This window comes from Meriones unguiculatus, chromosome X (assembly GCF_030254825.1).
Source record: "Meriones unguiculatus strain TT.TT164.6M chromosome X, Bangor_MerUng_6.1, whole genome shotgun sequence".
NCBI classification, from domain to species: Eukaryota; Metazoa; Chordata; class Mammalia; order Rodentia; family Muridae; genus Meriones; species Meriones unguiculatus.
This window is the reverse complement of record NC_083369.1, coordinates 62,881,361-62,901,537: the sequence shown is the minus strand read 5'-3', so window position 1 is coordinate 62,901,537 and position 20,177 is coordinate 62,881,361. Positions and strand designations below refer to the sequence as shown.

The following is a 20,177-nucleotide window of genomic DNA, read 5'->3' as shown; positions in this document are numbered from 1 at the left end:
AGTCTAATTATTCTGTGTCTTACCATAGAATTTGTAGGGCCATTTCCATAATGTATTGGCTATCACAGTTGCCTATATAACACAGTTGTATTGGCCATGAATCTTTGTGAGTTATACTATTTTCATTTGTTTAACTTGAATCTGCATGTTTATGTCTTTCCCCAAATTAAGGAAGTTTGCAACCTTTTCTTCACATAATTTTTCAGACCCATTCTTTTTTCTGGAACTTCTGTTGCATATACTTTGTTATTGTTCTCCTATGTCCTTGAGCCTTTTTTTTCATTTGCCTCTGTTTTTTCTTTATTGTTCTGTAAATTTTAATTACCTGCCATTACATTTATTGACTGTTTTCTGCACGCTCCACTCTAGAGTCAAGCCTTTCAAGTGGCTTGTTATTTCAGTTATTTTATTTTCGGTTGTATATTTTCTGCTTCCTTTTTATAATCCCTATTACTTTGGTTTTTGTTTTAATTTCAAGAGGATTAAAAATTGCCCTCTTTAGACATTTTTAGTGGCTGCTTCAAAATTCTTTTCAGACAGTTCCCAAAATCTGATACCTCTTAATGTTTTTATCTGTGATGCTAGCTAGCCTTTTTCTCTTTCAAGTGGTGATTTTCCTAGTTCTTGATATGATATTGATTTTTATTGTGTCATGGACATTTTTCTATTATGTTCAGAGTGTTTGGGTCCTATTTATATCTTCTTTCTTTTCATTAGATAGTCTTTTGTTGAAATTTAGTACAGAGAGTGGGTGTGTTTTTATGTTTAGCTTCTCACTGTATCTTGCCCTCAGCACCCCAACAAAATTGAGCACTGAGTCATACTGCCTCAGTGCACATGGGTGGTGTGGATGTTCAACAGTCTTAGCTCTGCTTACTCACTCCCTATGACAGTGGGGCATTGCATCATACCACTTCACTACCTCTTGTAGAAATGTGAGCCCAGCTTGCAGATGTGGCCAGGAGCTCTAGGTGAAGACGCAAGTGATGAGCTGACTCAATACTTAATTGATATAGCTATGGGCAAAATTTCAACTACTTGGATCTTGGTAACAGTGGATTGCAGTATGTCAACTACTCTACCTCATACAACCGTATTTGACCTCATTGATACTCTATTGACATGGGAGCTTGGCCTTCTACTGCACTTTTCTGATACAAGGTTCATGGGAGAAAAGGATAGGCCTTCTTTGATCAGCCACCTCTTTTGGTTTTACCAGTCAGTGTGGAGGTTAAACTCTCCACCAAGTCTTGTTGACATCCAGGACGAAGGAAATGAGAATCCTTACCAGTCTGAACTTGTCTTAGAGTGTTTAGATTTAGAGGTTAGATTCTCTATTGGGTCTCTGTGATGCCAGAGCAAATGGAGAGGTTTAACAGTTAATCCTGCCTAATTCATTCTCATTAAATTATGTTGCTTTGGGGTGTAAGGTGAAATCTCAGGGTCATTTTGATTTGCATCTTCCTGATGACTAAGGACGTTGAACATTTCTTTAAGTATTTCTCTGCCATTCTAAATTCCTCTACAGAGAATTCTTTGTTTAGCTCTGTACCTCATTTTTTAATTGGATTACTTGATTTGTTCCTTTTTAACTTCTTTAGTTTTTTATATATTCTGTATATTACCCCTCTGTCAGATATAGGGTAGATGGAGATCCTTTCCCAGTCTGTAGGCTGATATTTTGTTCTGACGACAGTGTTCTTTGCTTTACAGGAGCTTTTCAGTTTCATGAGGTCCCATTTATTGATTGTTGCTCTCAGAGTCTGTACTGTTGGTGTTCTGTTCAGGAAGTTGTCAGTGACAATACATGCTGGAGAGGATGTGGAGAAAGGGCAACCCTCCTTTACTGCTGGTGGGAATGTAAACTTATACAACCACTTTGGAAATAAATCTGGTGCTTTCTCAGAGAATTAGGAATAGTGCTTCCTCAAGATCCAGCTATACCACTCCTAAGCATATATCCAAAATATGCTTAAGTACACAACAAGGACATTTGTTCAACCATGTTCGTAGCAGCTTTATTAGTAATAGCCAGAACCTGGAAACAACCCAGATGTCCCTCAACTGAGGAATGGATACAGAAATTGTTGTACATTTATACAATGGAATACTACTAAGCAATTAAAAACAAGGAAATCATGCAATTTTCAGGCAAATGGTGAGCTCTAGAAAAGATCATCCTAAGTGAGGTATCCCAGCAGCAGAAAGACACACATGGAATATACTCACTTATAAGTGGATACTAGACCTAAAAGAAAGGATAAACATACTAAATCCATATACCTCAAGAAGCTAAACAAGAAGGAGGATCCTGGGTAAGATGACCAGTCCTTACTTGGAAAGACAAACAGGATGAACATTGGAAGAAAGAGAAAACAAGAAACAGGACAGGAGCCTACCACAGAGGGCCTCTGAAAGACTCTACCCAGGAGGGTATCAAAGCAGATGCTGAGACTCATAACCAAACTTTGGGCAGAGTACAGGGAATCATATGAAAGAAGGGGGAGTTAGTAAGACCCAGAGAGCACAGGAGCTCCACAAGGAGAACAACAGAACCAGAATATCTGGGTTCAGGTGTAATTTTTGAGACTGATACTCCAACCAAGGTACATTCATGGATATAAACTAGAACCCCTGCTCAGATGTAACCCATGGCAACTCAGTATCCAAGTGGGTTCCCTAGTAAGAGGAAGAGGGACTGTCTCTAACATGAACTCAGTGGCTGGCTTTTTGACAACCCCCCTGAGGGAGGAGCTGCCTTGCCAGGCCACAGAGGAAGACACTGCAGCCAGTCCTGATGAGACCTGATAGGCTAGGATCAGATGGAAGGGGAGGAGGACCTTCCCTGTCAGTGGACTTGGAGAGGGGCTTGGGAGGAGATGAGGGAGAAAGAATGGGATTGGCAGGGAATGAGGGAGGGGGTTACAGCTGGGATACAAGCGACTAAAATGTAATTAATGTAAAATTAAATATTTAATTTAAAAAAATGATGTTGCTTTTGAGAGAGGATTTAACTTCAGTCTGCCATTATATGTCCCCATTAGTATCCCAGTAGGAAATTAGAAGGTATTACTTTTTACCTTCCCATTGAGATCCACTGATACTACCCCTGCTAGAGTCACAGTGTGGCTGAGCTGCCTTGATCACAAGATCAAAGATTAGTCTTTAAATAAATTGGCAGAGGAGTTGGAGTTCAGTACAACAGTTCCTTGTTGGTAAGGGATTCCTGTCAGTTGTTACTAGTATTCAGAAGCATACTTTTACTAAGATGACTAATTTCTGTAGCTTTCATCATGCTGTGCTGACATAGCAGAAAGAGTGGAAGTGAATTGTGGCCCAGACTTAACTGTTTATACTTTGATTTAGTAGACATCTTAAGAAGTATTAATTTACTCTATTTCCTTAGGATAACTTTCAAAGAATTTAAGTGGATGTTTAAAAATCATCTTTACTTATTTTGATTTTGCTGGAAAGCAAATTTGAGAATTTCCCCAAAAGCTTTTCACCCCTAGTCTTCCTGTGTTTTTTATTTTAAATATGATTATACTTTAATAAATATGATCATCTGTTTATGTTTTTAGCTCAATAGTAACTCCTGTAATGACATATGGACATCTGGATAGTGTGGAGAACAACTGGAATCTTTACCCACAAGAACAAGGAAAATTTCTTCATCAGGAAAACAAATACAGTGCTTGGAATAATACATTCATTGATTATGGTGATGAGGTAGGAAGACATTCTCCTTAATCTTCCTGTATTACACACGTATTTTCAGATAAACAAGAGAATAGACTTTTGTTTTGTGGTTAGTGTCCTGTGGCAATATTGAAGAGTAGCTTAAAAACATTTTCCTGAATTAGGAAGAGGCATGTTTGAGAAAATGTATATCGTTCTCAAATCATTGAGAAACTCTGAGTATCAACATCATCTTGTTCCTATTTCTTTTTAAAGATTGCCATTTTGTATAACGAAGTGGAAAAAGTGAAACTGGACCAGAAGAGGTAGAACCTTGACTTCTTTGGCTGAAATATTCAAGATACTTTTGTGCTGTTTTCTTTCCCTTGCTGTTTATTGACATTTAATTTGTTACCCAAAATTGCTTTCATCAGCCCTTCTGTTGACTTGTTTTATTCAGGCTGGAACACGAATTGAATTGTATCCTGACACAGCAGAAGGAACTAGAACATGTGTTGATTCCTTTAGAGGAGTTTTTGAAGGAACAGAATGGGCCTTTACATGTGTTTATAGATAAAGAGTATGAGATAATGTAAGTAACTAAATAAAGATTGAAGAATTGGGCAGAGGAGGGAGAAATTGAATTACAAAGCAGAAAATAAATATTGGTAGAAAAGGGCAAGTTCTTCTAGTTGGTATTTATCAGCTTGTTGGACTGTTCCATGTTTATTTTTAATGGATGCTTGGAAATGAATAAATCATTCTGGTAGCTTTGTTTTATAGCATTTCATTCACTCTTATTAATATCAAGCTCATGTTTGTCTACTATAAACTTTTTATATTTGTCAAATGTGTTCTTAGATTAGAAATACAAAGCTTATGTGTGATATCACAGCATTGTGGAATATTTCTGTTCTCATAATGACACATCTTAAACCTAATATACAGTTGTTTTAGTCATACATTTCTTACTATTTAAAAGACAGACTGTTAATATAAGGATGAACTATGGTTTTCAAAAATGGAATGATTTTTTCAGTGTTTCTGGCTAGGTATGTTTTATTTATGTACTGTTCAGTTTTTACCTTGTATCTGTTCATTGTCAGCGTTTCCATAGTAACTGTCCCTGGACCTGAGATTTGATAATCAGGCCAGTTTAGAAAGCCTAAAGAGATTTTGTGTGAATATACCACATAATCTAAATTGAGACTTAATTGGACTCATTTTATCAGTGGCTTGTTAATGAATTGAGATGGGTCTTTTATATTTTAGTTTTTTTTTCTTTCTTGGTTTCTAAGACAGGTTCCTACTGGTTTTCCCAGGTTTATGTCAAACTCCTGGGTTAAAGTGATTCTGTCACTCACATTGTGAGTAGCAGGAAATGCAGGCACACATCATAGTGCCCAGCTGATCGTTTGCAAGTGCTCTGCCACTGAACTTATTTTTTTTTTTTTTGTAAGCCTTGCAAGTTAACGGGGGTTGTTTTTTTTTTTTTTTTGTAGGAATTTTAAATGTGGATAAGCACAGCTAATCTGTGCTGACCTCCATTTTATTTCTACTTCTATATTTCAGTCTTTTTTTTCTCTTTTCTTTTTTTTTTTATTTCCTTGCTCTATTCTATGCCATTGTTTCTATGAAATGCACACACATACACACAATCACACACACGCATTTGTTTCCTTGTTTGAGGAAGGGTCTGACTATGTATCCATGGGTGGCTTGGGACTTCCTATATAGACCAAGTTGGCCTAGGACTCTCTACGTAGACAAGGCTGTCTTGAACTCATAGAGATCCATATACCTGTCTCCAGCTCTTGAGTGCTGGGATTGTAGGTATGCTCCACCATGCCTGATATATACTATATTTTTATCACTGTTTTTAAGAGAAGGTCTCATCTAGTAGAAACTGTGTAACAGCTAAGGCTGACTGACAAGCTTGACCTTCCTATCTATACTTTGCAAGTGCTGTGATTATAGGAATGAGCCACCATGCTCAACTTTACTCTATCATTTTTGTTTTGTTTTTAAAACACATTTTTAGCATAAGCTATCTGTAGATTGGGGAATAAAACATTAGAAACACCAATTGCTTTCCAATTGCACTTTTGTGGTCAGATTTATATTGCATTAATACTTTCACAGGAATTTTCATCTGTTTAGCCAACCAAGATAGTTACCAAGAAATCTAATTGAGTCTTTTAATTTTATAGATAATAAAGTTGAGAAATCTTTCAACCAAATCAATCAGTCTTTCTCTGTCCCTCCTCCCTGATCTGTGTCTCATAAACAGTTTGAGTGGAAGTTTTGAGAATTTATGCCATTGATCCATTTGTCATAAACTTAGATATATCTACCTTTTATTGTTGAAAAGCTCATTTCTCAAAATACCCTTTGTTATCTGGGCATGGTGGTGCTGGCCTCTAATCGCAGCACTTGGGAGGCAGAGGCAGGTGGCTCTCTGTGCTTTTGAGGCCAACCTGGTCTACAAGAGCTGTTACACAGAGCTGTTACACAGAGCTGTTACAACCAGAGCTGTTACACAGAGAAACCTTGTCCCAAAAAGGCAAACAGAAAGAAAGAAAGAAAGAAAGAAAGAAAGAAAGAAAGAAAGAAAGAAAGAAAGGAAGGAAGGAAGGAAGGAAGGAAGGAAGGAAGGAAGGAAGGAAGGAAGGAAGGAAGGAAGGAAGAAAAACGGAAAATAAATCCTTTGTTGCTATATCATGTAAGGTTTTACTATGAAATTTTATGTATTCTCTATCATTGAGGAAATCTCAACCTTTATTGAATAATGTTCAACACTGGTCTTTTATCTGTTCAAATGTCCAATGCATGTTTTTTGTTTCCCCAAAAGGGTTCCTTTGCAGTAACACTCATCAGAAATTTAGCCAGAGGCTAAATAACCTTTGTCTTTACATTCTTAGGTTCTGGTGGTAATAAGTTTACAAACATTGAATCCATGAGACTATATGTTATTGATTAAAACTAGGAACCAATGTGAATGTAGGGGAACTGAGACAAATCCTGTTGACAATTATATCTTTGTATGTCAGTAACAAAAGTGAGAAAATATTTCTGTCATTTACCTTTGCAGTTACAAATTAGCAGAACATATCGATGCTGAGCTGAAAAAAATGTCTCAAGATCTCAGGGACATTATTGTTTACCTGAATTCGCTTGCACGTCCTGCTAACATTGATGAACAGGTATGGTCCCTGCTCTTTTGGTTTAGACAGTTAAGATTTCATATGAAATTGAAAGATTTCATATGAAATTACCCCTCTATAGGTCTTCTAATTAGTCACATTTGCCTGTCTTCCAGAGTACTCCTTATCTGCTCTCTAGAGATACCAAGCTCTTAGGCATGATTAGTGGGACAGTAAACATTTAGTAAATATTTACAGTTGTGAGGTTTTTGTGGTTATTCCCAGAGGGTAAAATAAGTGAGTCTTTCAATGTTATTCAGGATTTACTTTCTGCATAATTAAATGTATCCTGGTACTCTTTTCCCACTTACTAATTTTTCATAACATATAATTATTTGCATACTCAAATAAATATGAGTAGATGGGTGTATTTCTGCTAGACATATTTAGGTACTCTTCAATTTATATCTTTAAAATATAGTGACTTAACTATTAAGACTTAGCATTTTCCTATAGAAACTTTTTGTTAAATATTGTCATCATGTTTCTAACTGCCTCACAGAGTACTACTTAGTTCATAAAGCAAATACATTCTATTATGGAAATGTATGGCTGAAGATCCTGTCAGATTTGAGATTCTGTGAATCAATTTGTTAGTAAGAAAGGAGTGTTTCTCTTTCATTTTTTATACTCTAATTATAAAGAGCTTATTTCCTCTATCTTTTCCTATTGTCCTCTTTCCCCACTCTCACTCAATGGAACTAATGCTAAGAGGAATCCCCCATTGTAGGAGCTTCCATTGTGCTTTCTCTCATTAATTATAAGTAGGAGTGAGGCTAGGATCTGGGTAGATGAGAATTAATAACATATACATAAGTGGTGATTATTCTCTTTGTCCAGTTGGATGCAGACAGTTCTTTCTGTGCATACATATTATTATCGACTTTTTTAATTACGATAAGATGGCCAGTTATAGTTAAGAAACTCTTAGTACTTTGTTTGTCACATAATCTCCTTGGGTCCCTTTCAGCCATATAATAGTGCTGTTCTCTACGTAGCATCAATATATAATTGAACAGTGACAAATATAAATTAGTCTGGAATTACCAATGCTACCATCTGCCCTGCGTTCCCAAGATGATCATGAGCCCACAAAGCACATTTCTATTAGATTCTGAATGTAATTCCAAAATTCAAAAATGGTTTGTTGTGATAGGTTTCCAGTGCATAGATAAATACAAGCAGATAGGCATAGTGCAGAACTGATGTTTAGACCTGGAGTGAATTAATATGAGAAGTGTTGTGAACAGAATTAGTAAAATCCTATCTTTCTCATTTTCTAAATTTGTCCCGTGACTATTTTGTTCTACTAGTTAATAGTCTAGCAAGTAGTTTTGTATTTGTTTTACTAATAAATATTCTTTTGTTTCCATTTTTCCTGGTAAGGATAATTGAGATGTTTAAGATGAGTGAGTTAAGGGTACTTATTGTGTGATAGCAGGATAAAGGAAGAAAGAAATAATCCCTCTTTTCAGATAGCAAAAAAAAAAAAAATCATTGGACAGAAAGCAGGAAAAAACACACCCACTTAATGACAGTGTTCCTACATATTACAATCATCACAAACTCTGTTACTGTGTGCTATATATCATGGAATCACAGTAGAAGCTATGTGTTCCAGTATTCATACTGCTGGGATTTAATCTTTTATTACTCGTGTGTGTGTGTGTGTGTGTGTGTGTGTGTGTGTGTGTGTTGGGGTGAATGGGAGAGACCACATAATACTTACATTTTTATTGAACATATTCTGTTCAGTTTTCCAGTTATATTTTTTATAAAATCCATAAAAAATTAAAACATCAAATTACTAACTCCTTCCTTCTGTATTGATGTATTTCTTCTAGTCTTTTTACAGTGCTGGCACAAATATGTTCTTCTATTTAAGCAAAATCAGAAACATACCTATATTCTTTTTTACCTTCAGTTTTCATGTTCTTCTCTGAAAATTTTAAACATTCTTTGACAATGTGTGTTTTAGTAGTGCCCAGATATTTCACTAGTGTTGAATTTCACATTTTTATTAGTGAGATATTATTTCCAAATTTGATGCAAATTCTAATGTAGCCTTGTAATGACCAGTTATATTTAGATTTGGGTAGGCTCCTGGAAGTAGCATATACTGAGAAAAATGATAGTATAAATATTTTAAAACTATTGACACATGCTATAAAAATTTACATTCAGAAATTTGGACCAATTTATATTACTTTGAGTATGTATTAACGTGCTGATTTTTCCTACTTGCAAATTGAGTGTTCCTAATCTGAAATATTGAAATTATAAATGCTCCAAAATCTTTTAAATATTTTAAAGCTGAAATGATGCACAAGTGGAAAAGTTCACAATCATGAAATGGGTCATACTCAAAAAACATGGGCATAGCTGGACTTGGAGTGTAGCTCAGTGGTCATAGTCTTGTGTAGCACAAGAGAAACAAATGAGCAAGCAAGCCCACACACACACACAAACCTGCACGTATAATACAAATATTATATAACTTCACCTTCAGGCTATATATACAAGATATGTATAACATATAAATTCCATGTTTAGGCTTGTTTCCCATCTCTGGGATATTTCATTATATATAATGTAATGTTCCAAAATTTTGAAAAGAAAATATGAGACAATTCTGTTCCAAACATTTTAGGTAAGGCGTAATCAACCTGTACTTGACTATTGAATGTTATTATTTTTAAAATAATGAATTTGAGGAGCCATGCATGCTGGCACAACACTCAGGATACTGAGGAATGGCCTAGGGTACATGGTTAACTTCCTGGCCAATTTGAACTACCTAACAATCCACTGTCTTTAAAATTGCTGATTTGATTGACGATTTGATATTCTTAACTTTATGTGATATATTAATTTGGTTTTTTTGAAGCATCTCTTAATGTCCTTTATTTTTATATTGTACCTGTCAGGTTGTTTAATTTATAGGAATCTAATTCCTGACAGTTACAAAATGAATAGACTGAAGTAATGCATAAAAGTAATTAGTGTGTAAGTATGAAATGACAAAGCACCATTAATATGTAGTTTTTTGTTAGTGCACCACTTACCAGAACAAAATTAAATGTTGCTTCCTATTTTCAATTTCCTGTGTTTCTTTCTTTCTTTCTTTCTTTCTTTCTTTCTTTCTTTCTTTCTTTCTTTCTTTCTTTCTTTCTTTCTTTCTTTCTTTTTTCTGTGTTCTTCCTTTTAATTGTTTGTTTGTTTACTACATTACAATGATCATAATCTAAAAGGCTTGGATGTATTTTCAGCTTCAACAGATCTCCAAAATTCTGAATGCTCATATGCAGTCTCTCTACTGGATCAGTCAGAATTCAGGTAGGAGTTTGTTTTGTATATCATGTTGTAGATATGAAAGTGTACAACACATATTGTGCTCCCTATGACCACACTGATTTCAGAGATCAGCTGAAAGTTTGTGCATCTCATGCTCTGGAGAAATTCTAAAATGTAACTGGAAATTGATGAAAACAGTGACTGGATCAGAGGTAAAGTATTTGCCAGTACAAATAGAAGCAGACATTTTAAATTTATCGTTTGTATGCAGTTTTGATCTTGGTAAAACATAAACATTTCATATACTCATAATTGGATCCCAAAATGGAAAGAAAGACAAATACTAAAGCCCTCTCCCATGAAAAAATCAGTGCAATTTGTAATATACTAACTCATTGTAGATACCATTGAATGCAACATTCTTTTTTGAGTGTTTTATGTGTAAGGGTATGCATGTGTATGTGTTTGTGTGTGTTTTTGTTACATGTATGCATGCCTACAGGGACTAGGCAAGTCAATGTTGGGTACCTTCCTCTCTGCCTCTCTGCCTCTCTGCCTTTTTTATTTTTTTACCAAGTCTTTGAGCCTGAAGCTTAGTGGCAGCAAGTGCTTAAGCAACTGAGCTATCTCCAGCATCCCAGAGCACAGTGTTCTTGGTAGTGTGTTCTCATTAGGTGGACAAAAATGCAAATATGAGTAAACTTTCTCAATGGTTCAGGTTTGGATTTCTTTGTTTTAGGCTTAGAAATACATATCTAGCACCAAGATTTTGGTTTCTACAAAGAATCCCATTATAAGAAAGCGATTCTTGGAGGACATTGACCTCAGGGCTGAAGGAGGGGAGTACAGGAGGACTAGGGGAGGTACAAGAAAGAAAACATTGTTATAATACTAATGATGCTCTATCAGAACATAAGATTGCTTTGTGTGACTTCCACTACTATGTTAGGATGCTTTGAACATAAAAATAATAATAACAGTAATAGATTATAATATTTTAAAGGCAAAACCTCATAAGCTCACAACTATACTTCTAAAGGAAAGTGAGGAATGAGAAGGGGAGGGAAAATTTTGCAGAATTATGCCAACAAATAATTATAGAAGGTGACAAATTTAGTAAACTCTAATTACAAGTTTTCCATGGAATATATGTTTACGTTCATCCTGAATACCTTGCCTCATTTATAAAATCTTTCAACTAATAGTCATTTCTTGGCAGAAAAATATGGTAGCAGGAAATGAACCAAATAAAGACTACAGGTTAGTCTGTTAACTTTATAAAAATAGTCTTATTGAGGCACAATTTGCATACCATGAAACAACATTTTAGTTGTTTAAGTCAATGGAGAAATTACAATTTCGCATTTGTGTTTAGTAGCTGATTCAGGCAAGGACATCGATAAATGGCAAAAGCTATAATGTTTAGGATGACTGAGGAATAAGATATTTATGTACTAAAATCACTCCATGTATCATTCATATATTGATTAATAATTACAAAAGAGAAGACAGGCTTTATAAGAGCTATCTGACAGACATCACTTTCATGAAGTAATCAAACTGGACCTGACAAATAATGGATAAGGTGATTAGTATGCCTCATGATTTGACATGCATGATAAGTATATACTTGACTTATGTAAATAGTATTATTATCAAAAATTTTCACCTGAAACTAAGAGCAAAATCATATAATCTGTGTGTATACATCCTGAAATATCATTGTTTTGGACTATTCAAAATAATCATGAAAAATAAAAACTGAAAGAAATAATCATAGATTAAAAGAGACATGGTGATTAAGTCATTGATTAAATATACTACAAGAGCTAAAACAGACATTTTTTCAAATAATTAAGGAGTTTAAATGGTATATAGACTAAATAGAATGCGTTTACTTTCCTGAGTGCGATGATCATCACTGTGTAAGAAAATATTTTCCTAGAAAATATAGAGGAACTTATGGCAAAACAATGAACTCATATATAGATGAAGGGCATACAAGTATATCAGTTTTACACTTCTCTGAACTTTCCTACAGATAAAAACAATAGGCAGCAGGGCATGGTGGTACATGTCTTTAATCCCAGCACTTGGAGAGGAAGAGGCAGGCAGATCTCTGTGACTTTGAGGCCAGCCTGGTCTACAAAAGTGAGTCCAGGACAGCCAAGGCCACACATAAAAACCCTGTCTCGAGGAAAACAAAACAAAATAATATTAACAACAACAAAAACAGACAGAAAAGAACACGGGAAGGGGAGTGGAACACAAATTGCTACTCAGCCATAGAGCTTTGGGCTGTTTTTAGCTACTGGGAGAGGAAAGTTACTTTTCTCTAAGAGTGCAGCTCCTGGAAAGTTGACTGTGGTCCGTTAGAAGGCCACTCATTCAAGAATATTTGAATAGTACAAATTGGCCTTGATGGTAATAAAAGGCACTAAGTTGTATGTGTAAGGAAGGTCTGGGATGAATTGGAGGAGAGAGGATTAATATAATCAAAACAGGAATTCGGAAAGAACTAGTAAAAACATTAAATATAGGGCAAGTCACTTTATAAACTTTTACTAAATGTAGTTGTATGAAGATATATCAGGAAAAAAGAACACAAAATTTAGTTAAGCAACCAATTACAACTTTTCAAGACATAGCCTTAAAATAATACATTTTTTTCTTCCTGTATTCCTTTCTCTAATTTATCGACAACAAATAGAGTGAATCTCGATTGTGTTTTTCTCTTTAGAAATATAGCAATATTATCATTCATTGTTACCTGCTTTTCCCTGTATTAGAGGAAGAAATGCCCTGCTCCTTCCTAAACTGTGTTTAGAATCATTGACAGGAAGTTAAGTTCTATACTGTTTGCACATGAATTTGTTAAAATAGGGAGAAGCATACTGTGGTGGTTTGAATGATAATGGTCTCCATAGGCTGAATTCTTGGACCCCAGTTGGGGGAACTGTTTGGGAAGAATTAGGAGGTGTGGTCTTATTGGAGTAGGTGTGGCTTTGTTGGAGGAGGTGTGTCACTGGGGATGGGATTTAGGGTTTTAAAAGCCCAGGCCATTCCCAGCTAACTCACTCTCTCTGCCTCATGCTTGTAAACTGTGATGTGTGGTCTCAGCTACTATTCCAGTGCCATGCTATGCCTGCTTGCCTGCTGCCATGTTCTCCACCATGATAGTCATAGATTTGCAACCATAAGTCCCAAATTAAATGTATATATATATATATATATATGTGTATATATATATATATACATTGTCTTGGTCATAGTGTTTTGTCATGGCAATAGAAAAGTAATACACACACTAAAGTCAACTTACTACCTCTTTTTAGCATGTACCTAAGTCTCTCGAGGCCTTTAGAAGACATAGCTAAAACTAATCAGAGAATAACTGGGATCAGGATCCAGATTTCCTTATGTGCAAAGCAGTATTTTTAATTCTAGTATGCTTTTTGAACAATGTAGGTATTATTAGATATATAAACAATTTTTTTTGTTTTTTTATTTTTGTTTTTGAGATGGTTTCTCTGTGTAGCCCTGGCTGTCCTGGACTTGCTTTGTAGACTAGCCTGGCTTCGAACTCACAGAGATCTGCCTACCTCTGCCTCCCTTAGTGCTGGAATTACAGACATGCACCACCACACTTGGCTATAAAAACAAAATTTGATCATGTACAAAACAGTAGAGGACAGGGTTGTCAAGATATGAAAATATTTCAATGGAATGTAAATTTTAGGTGTCTTAGTAAAGCTCTCAGTCAAAATTGGTAGCAAGAATATGACAGTAGAGTGATGATTAATGAGAATTTCTTTTTCACTGAAGAGTCACTTGAGCTTAGAGAAGCAGCAGAATGTTGTAGAGCAGTAGTTCTCAACAAGTGGGTCACAGCCCCTTTGGCAAAAGTATATCTCCAAAAATACTTGCATTCCAATTTATAACATAACAGAATTACAGTTATGAAGTAGCAATGAAAATAATTTATGGTTGGGAGTCACCACAACATGAGAAAGTATATTAAATGGTCACAGCATTAGGAAGGTTGAGAACCACTGTTGTAGACGCTTGCATTTGAGATAGGGGCTCTGCTGCAGAATGGGAGAAGCCTGTTAATTCCTGACAGTGAAAGATTATTGTTGCCATTCCCACCCAACAAGCCTTACCTTTCATATTCATATCAGGAAATGGGGTGATAAAGAAGTGGAGAATGGCAGGGCTTATTTATGCTGTCCAGGAGAAGAGTTTTTTTTTTGTTTTGTTTTGTTTTAGGTTGCTTTTTAATAGTTAATTGGAGGAACATGTCTGCTGAAATGATCTATGGACTGCAAGTTTTAAGATTAAATGAGTCCATTTGTTCACATTGAAACAGCAGTGATAGAAAAATGAATGAGTGTGTTATTATAGTAATACAAATATTATATTTTACTAAAGATAAATCATTAACTCATATAAAATCAAATCTTTATTTTAAAAGGTTTCCGGGAAATGTTTTTGTGACTTAATATCTGTAATATTGGCACAAAAATTTTCCAACATAAAACATGGCAGCTGTTACATGAAAAAGATCACATATTTAGCTGAAAATCATTTCTTTAAAAGTGATTTTGATAAATATTAACTGAGAAAAGCTGAAATGAAAAGACTATATATTGTGTGATTCCAAATATGTGGCATTCTGTAAAAGGCAAAAGAGTGGAGATAGTAAAAGAAAAAAAGTAGTAGTAAACACAGAGCAGTAAAAATATTTTCTGTGGTCCTGTAATGATGGATCTTATCATTATTACCTTTGCTAAAACCCATAGGATGAGCAATGCTGCAACTGAACCTCAGTGTAAAGGATGGACTTTGGGTAGTAATGGTAGTTTATCAGTGGCAGTGAATGCATTGTTCTGGTATGGGATGTTGGTAGCTGGGGTGGGTGTGCTTGTGAGGGTCGAGCACTGAGTGTATGAGAAATCCCTTTCCATGGATGTAAAGTTACTCCAAATAATCATTTGTATTTCAAAAGAAAAATAAATGAAATGAACAAGTACAAATAAATTGGAAGACAAACATCACATACACTTTAAGTATGTTGACACATTACATTCATTGTCCAATCAAGTTTTCAGCATCTACAAACGTGGCCTGGTTTGCCACTAACTTCTACACAGTCCATAGGGATAGGGCAGAAATAAAGGGGGTTAGAAGCCCTCAAATTAAGGGGAACCTGAACATGAAGGATTTCAAATATGATGCCTAGTCACTGTTCGACATTATGTTTTTTTTTTCTCCCAAGTAAATAATTGAGAGTGGATAGTAGCCACAGATCCAAATAAGTGTCCATTCTTTTGTCTTCCTTTTTGTAAAACACTACAGCATTATTTCAAGGTTGGCTTGAGGATCGTGTTGCAGTCACATCTGTCTTCTGAGTTGACAGTCCCTGAAGTTGCAGTAACTCTTGTAACACAATTGGCAAATTATTATTTGTTTTAAGTATGTGGAGTTCATTCTGGCAGAGGAGGAAGGTGGGATAAGGGATCCATATTTCCTGTTGCTTTATATGCCACCAAATCATTGCTTGTGTATATGGATAATGACCAAAAAGCACAATAAGAAGGGAGCAGACTCTGGGAAGAACATGTGCTAGCTATCATTTGAAACTTCAGTATTATCATGGCATTTTACTTCTTTCATGAAAGGTCCCAGGCCTCTAAGACCAAAGATATTTTATGTATATTCATCTCACACTCCTAAAGAGTAGAACTGCATAATTATTCTGTAGATTCTCACATTTATACTTTTATTTAGGGCAGAAAGAGTTACTCCTTAGCATAACTAAAATGGCCTTAGGGGTTGCTATAATATTTCCAAAACATATTCCCGTGTCTGTGACTGCTTTACGTTCTGTGCTAAATATTCTTAGTCACCAACTGTATTTAACTAACTCTTGCAATTGTATCTTCCAACAATTGCAATGATCCACTTGATCATCTCTGCTATTCTTTAAAAACAAAACAGATGTTGTCCCTTAATTCCAAAGAACGTCCTGTACTTTAGATTAGAGGACTAACTTAAAATTAAGCAAATCTTCAGTTCCTGTTAAGAAATAGTGTATGATGGTTAACATTCTCAGAGCTGACTTCCCAAACTTCTTTTTCTATATGTAAATCCAGATTTGACATACCCTCAATACATCTGCAAAATTAGATTTCTCACTAATCCTACTTATGTACATTTTGTGCCCAAGTGAATTTCCTCAAGCTGGTGAGCTTCCCCACATGAATTATATGTAATATAATTTAAATCACTCCCAAATAGCAGAATTTATATTGTTTGTGAGAAAGGTATTTTTTTCCTCCAAAGCAGTTTTCCTCTTGCTAGTGACTAAATAAATAAATAACTATGCTGGAACCTCATGATAATGCTGTTTTGGATGCCATGCTCAATAGCTACTTCAAACATGAGCTATAATGATGTCTTTTTTTCAGTTAAGCATCCCATGAAGTATTCACATAGGCAATCCTCATTTTGTGTACATCAGTGTTTAAGAACAACAAATGCCATTATGGAGCCAGCACAGTGCTTATTTTATTTTACTTTTGAGACAGGGTCTCACTATGTACCTTAAGCTGCCTTTGAATTCATGGTGCTTCTCCTATCTCAGCTTCATAAGTGCTGGGACTACAAGTGTGTGCCACCACACATAGGTCAGTGCTTAGTTTATTTTTAAATTTTTATTGCCTTTTTTAATTTGGTGGGGTTCTGCATATTCCAATGTGAATCTGTCAAATACAAAGGACAACTTGTAGGAGGAAGTCAAACTTTTTTCTTTCCACCACATGGGCTCTTGGGATCTAAATTATGACATCAGTCTTGGTGGCAAGTTGCTTTATCTGCCAAGCCATCTTGCTGGCCCAGCATTTAATTTATTTTAATTAACATTATCCATTATTAAGTGTCAATGAAGTTCAGTGTGATATTTCAATATATGCATGCATTATATAACTGTTTATTTTAAAACTTCATAGCATTTGACAAGGATGTACATTAATAGAAAAAAGCACTATTAGATAGGAGTCTATCATATAGGCTCAACTAAATCCTCATTAGCTTTGGCCTCTGATAAGTTGCTTAAAACTTCCTATGTAAACTTCCTTACATACATTGTAAGAACCAAAGTAGCATCCACAGGCATTGAAAATGCAAGTGTGGGGGCTGGGAGATGACTCAGTGAGTAAGAGTGCTTGCTGTGCTGTCATAGGGTCCCAAGTTCAAAAAGCTGGGTTCTCCATGTAAACACAGAGTTGGAGAGGGAAGGGACAGAGAAAGAAGATTGTTGGGGCTTGCTGGGTGCTAGCCTGGCTCCTGATTAAAAGATCCTGTCTCAACAGAATGAGGTAAAGAGTTAAAAGTGGACACCTGATGTCTTCTGCATGCATACATGCACACACTCACGCACATACAGCACACATGCATATGCCATGCACTCTGTTGTGTATACATACACCATGTGCATGCAGAAAATTAAAGTACTATGTGATTAAGTATTGTTGTTTTAGATATTATTTAGATGTCAAACAAAACACCTATGTGGCATGGCCCTGTGTTACTCTGTAGCTGGCATAAATGTCCACGTTATACCTGCCTTCAACAAGTACAAAGGGGGAGGTAAGAGGTGATAAAGAAATAAAAACTGAGTGGGTAAAATGGCTCACAAGGTTTTGTTGTGGATTTAGTTTTCTGACATTTTTAGTGAGACTTCTATAATGAGTAAATTTTGATAATTTTGATAAATAACCAAGCAAAGACCACATACAAATGTAAAAATAATTCTACCTGGATTACCTAACTTGACTGCAATAATTCAGGACACCTTGCCATTTGGTAATCTTTTTTATTTTTTAATTCGTCATTGAGACGAATTTTTTTTTAATCAATTGTGTGTAAAGAGCAGTGCTATAACAAGCATAGTGTCTTGTCATCACTTTAATATATCAACAAAGAGACCAGATTAAATTCTCGTGGTGGAGGTGAGAGCTTTGTACTTCTATAAATATCTTTTCTATTGAAAGGTATATATGACCAAAAACTTAAGTATATTCATCTGTTACTTGAATTTTAATAAATTGAATATCTTAAGAGTAGCTATGACTAGTCAGAAAATGTCATCTCTCTCCCCTCCCCCACCTTTCCCCCTCCTCTTTTTCTCTTCATTCTCATTTTCTAAATTATAAGGAAATATTAATTATATTAAATTAAAAAAAATTCAAATTTATAGTCAAAAGTAACCTAACCTAATATATAGGATATATTATGTAATAGCTAAAACCTGAACATGTGGTGTACCTACGGAGCCTAAAGTAGGAGGGCCACAAGTTTAGTTCAGCTTGAACTTTATAGCGAGTTCCCCAGGCCAGCTTCAACTTCAGAGAGAGAGAGGAGAAAAACTGTTTAAACAGCAAAAACAAAATACCTTATTTAAATGTGTTGGTCTTTTTGTTATCAAAATTGTTTCTGAGGTCAATTAAGATTCACACACAGTTGTAAGAAATAATACAGAAACCCTTCTTATTTTTACCTTATTTTCTCAGTTATAACTTCTTACAAAAATGTAGTATAAATCTGTACACCTAAGGAAGCTAATCAAGAAAGAGGACCCTGAGTAAGATGCTCAATCTTCATTCAGAAAGGCAAATGGGATGGACATAGGAAGAGGGAGAAAACAGGGAACAGGACAGGAGCCTATTACAGAGGGCCTCTGAAAGACTCTACCTAGCAGGGTATCAAAACATATGTTGAGACTCATAGCCAAACTTTGGGCAGAGTGCAGAGAATCTTATGAATGAAGGGGGAGATAGAAAGACCTGGAGGAGACAGGAGCTCCCCAAGGAGAACAACAGAACCAAAAAATCTGGGCGCAGGGCTCTTTTGTGAGACTGATACTCTAAACAAGGGCCATGTATGGAGGTAACTTAGAACCCCTGCACAGGTGTAGCCCATGGCAGCTCAGTGTCCAAGAGGGTTCCCCAGTAAGAGGAACAGGGACCATCTCTGACATGAGCTCAGTGGCTTGCTCTTTGATCACCTCCCCCTGAGGGGGAGCAGCCTTACCAGGCCACAGAGGAAGACAATGCACCCAGCCAGTCCTGATGAGAACTGATAGGCTAGGGTCAGATGGAAGGGGAGGAGGACCTCCCTTATCATTGGATTCGGGGAGGGGCATAGGAGAAGAAGAGGGAGGATGAGATTGGGAGGGGCTACAGCTGGGATACAAAGTGAATAAACTGTAATCAATAAAAGTAAAATAAAAAATTAAAAAAAATAAAAGAAGCAAACACATACACACAAATGTAGTATAACACCACGATCAGGGTACTGACACTGACCCATCTTGTCACAGATTTGTTCAGTTTTAATTGGATACATGTTAATTATATGCAGCTTTATCAGGTGCCCATTTTCCTTCCATCTGCTCCCCTGCCTTACCACTGAGTTCTAAACTCCTGGGAACTACTAATCTAGTCTGTGTTGCAGAAATTCATTGTGATTTATTATATAAATAGAATTGTACAGCATGTGATCTTGAAGAATACTTTTTCCCCATGCATCAAAATTCCATAAAGACTCAGTTGACTTGCTGAATATGTCAATAGTTTGACTCTCATATTGGTAGGTAATTTTCCAGTATAGGTGTACCGCAGTTTATTTAACTGGTTATTAATCTGTCTAGGACATTTGGAGATAAAATGAGGAAAGCTGCTGTGAACACTTAAGTGGATATAAATTTTCATTCCTTTAGGATAAATGTCTTAGACTATAATTGTTGGTCCCCATGGTAGTTGCGTGTTTACATGTTTTGAGACAGGGTCTTAAGGAATTCAGGCTGGCCTTGAGCTGAGACTGCTGTGAATTTCTGATCCTCTTGCTTCCTTCTCCCAAGTACTGGGATTACAGATGGACCCTGCCACGCCCAACCACCGATTCAGAAAAGGCTGCAGTTTTCTATAGAGGTGTTGTCCC

The 20,177-nt window shown here is 35.9% G+C and overlaps 1 protein-coding gene across 2 annotated transcripts in view; it reads left to right on the top strand.

The window, feature by feature from the left end:
- Window positions 1-20,177, top strand: part of Nup62cl (nucleoporin 62 C-terminal like) — a 65,167-nt gene that overhangs the window by 34,427 nt on the left and 10,563 nt on the right. For both annotated transcript variants that reach the window (XM_021663211.2, XM_060374874.1), the window contains exons 4-8: window positions 3,582-3,729; window positions 3,955-4,004; window positions 4,139-4,270; window positions 6,770-6,881; window positions 10,151-10,217. In XM_021663211.2, the coding sequence (XP_021518886.1) occupies window positions 3,582-3,729; window positions 3,955-4,004; window positions 4,139-4,270; window positions 6,770-6,881; window positions 10,151-10,217 (509 nt within the window). The remainder of the gene's footprint in view (window positions 1-3,581; window positions 3,730-3,954; window positions 4,005-4,138; window positions 4,271-6,769; window positions 6,882-10,150; window positions 10,218-20,177) is intronic.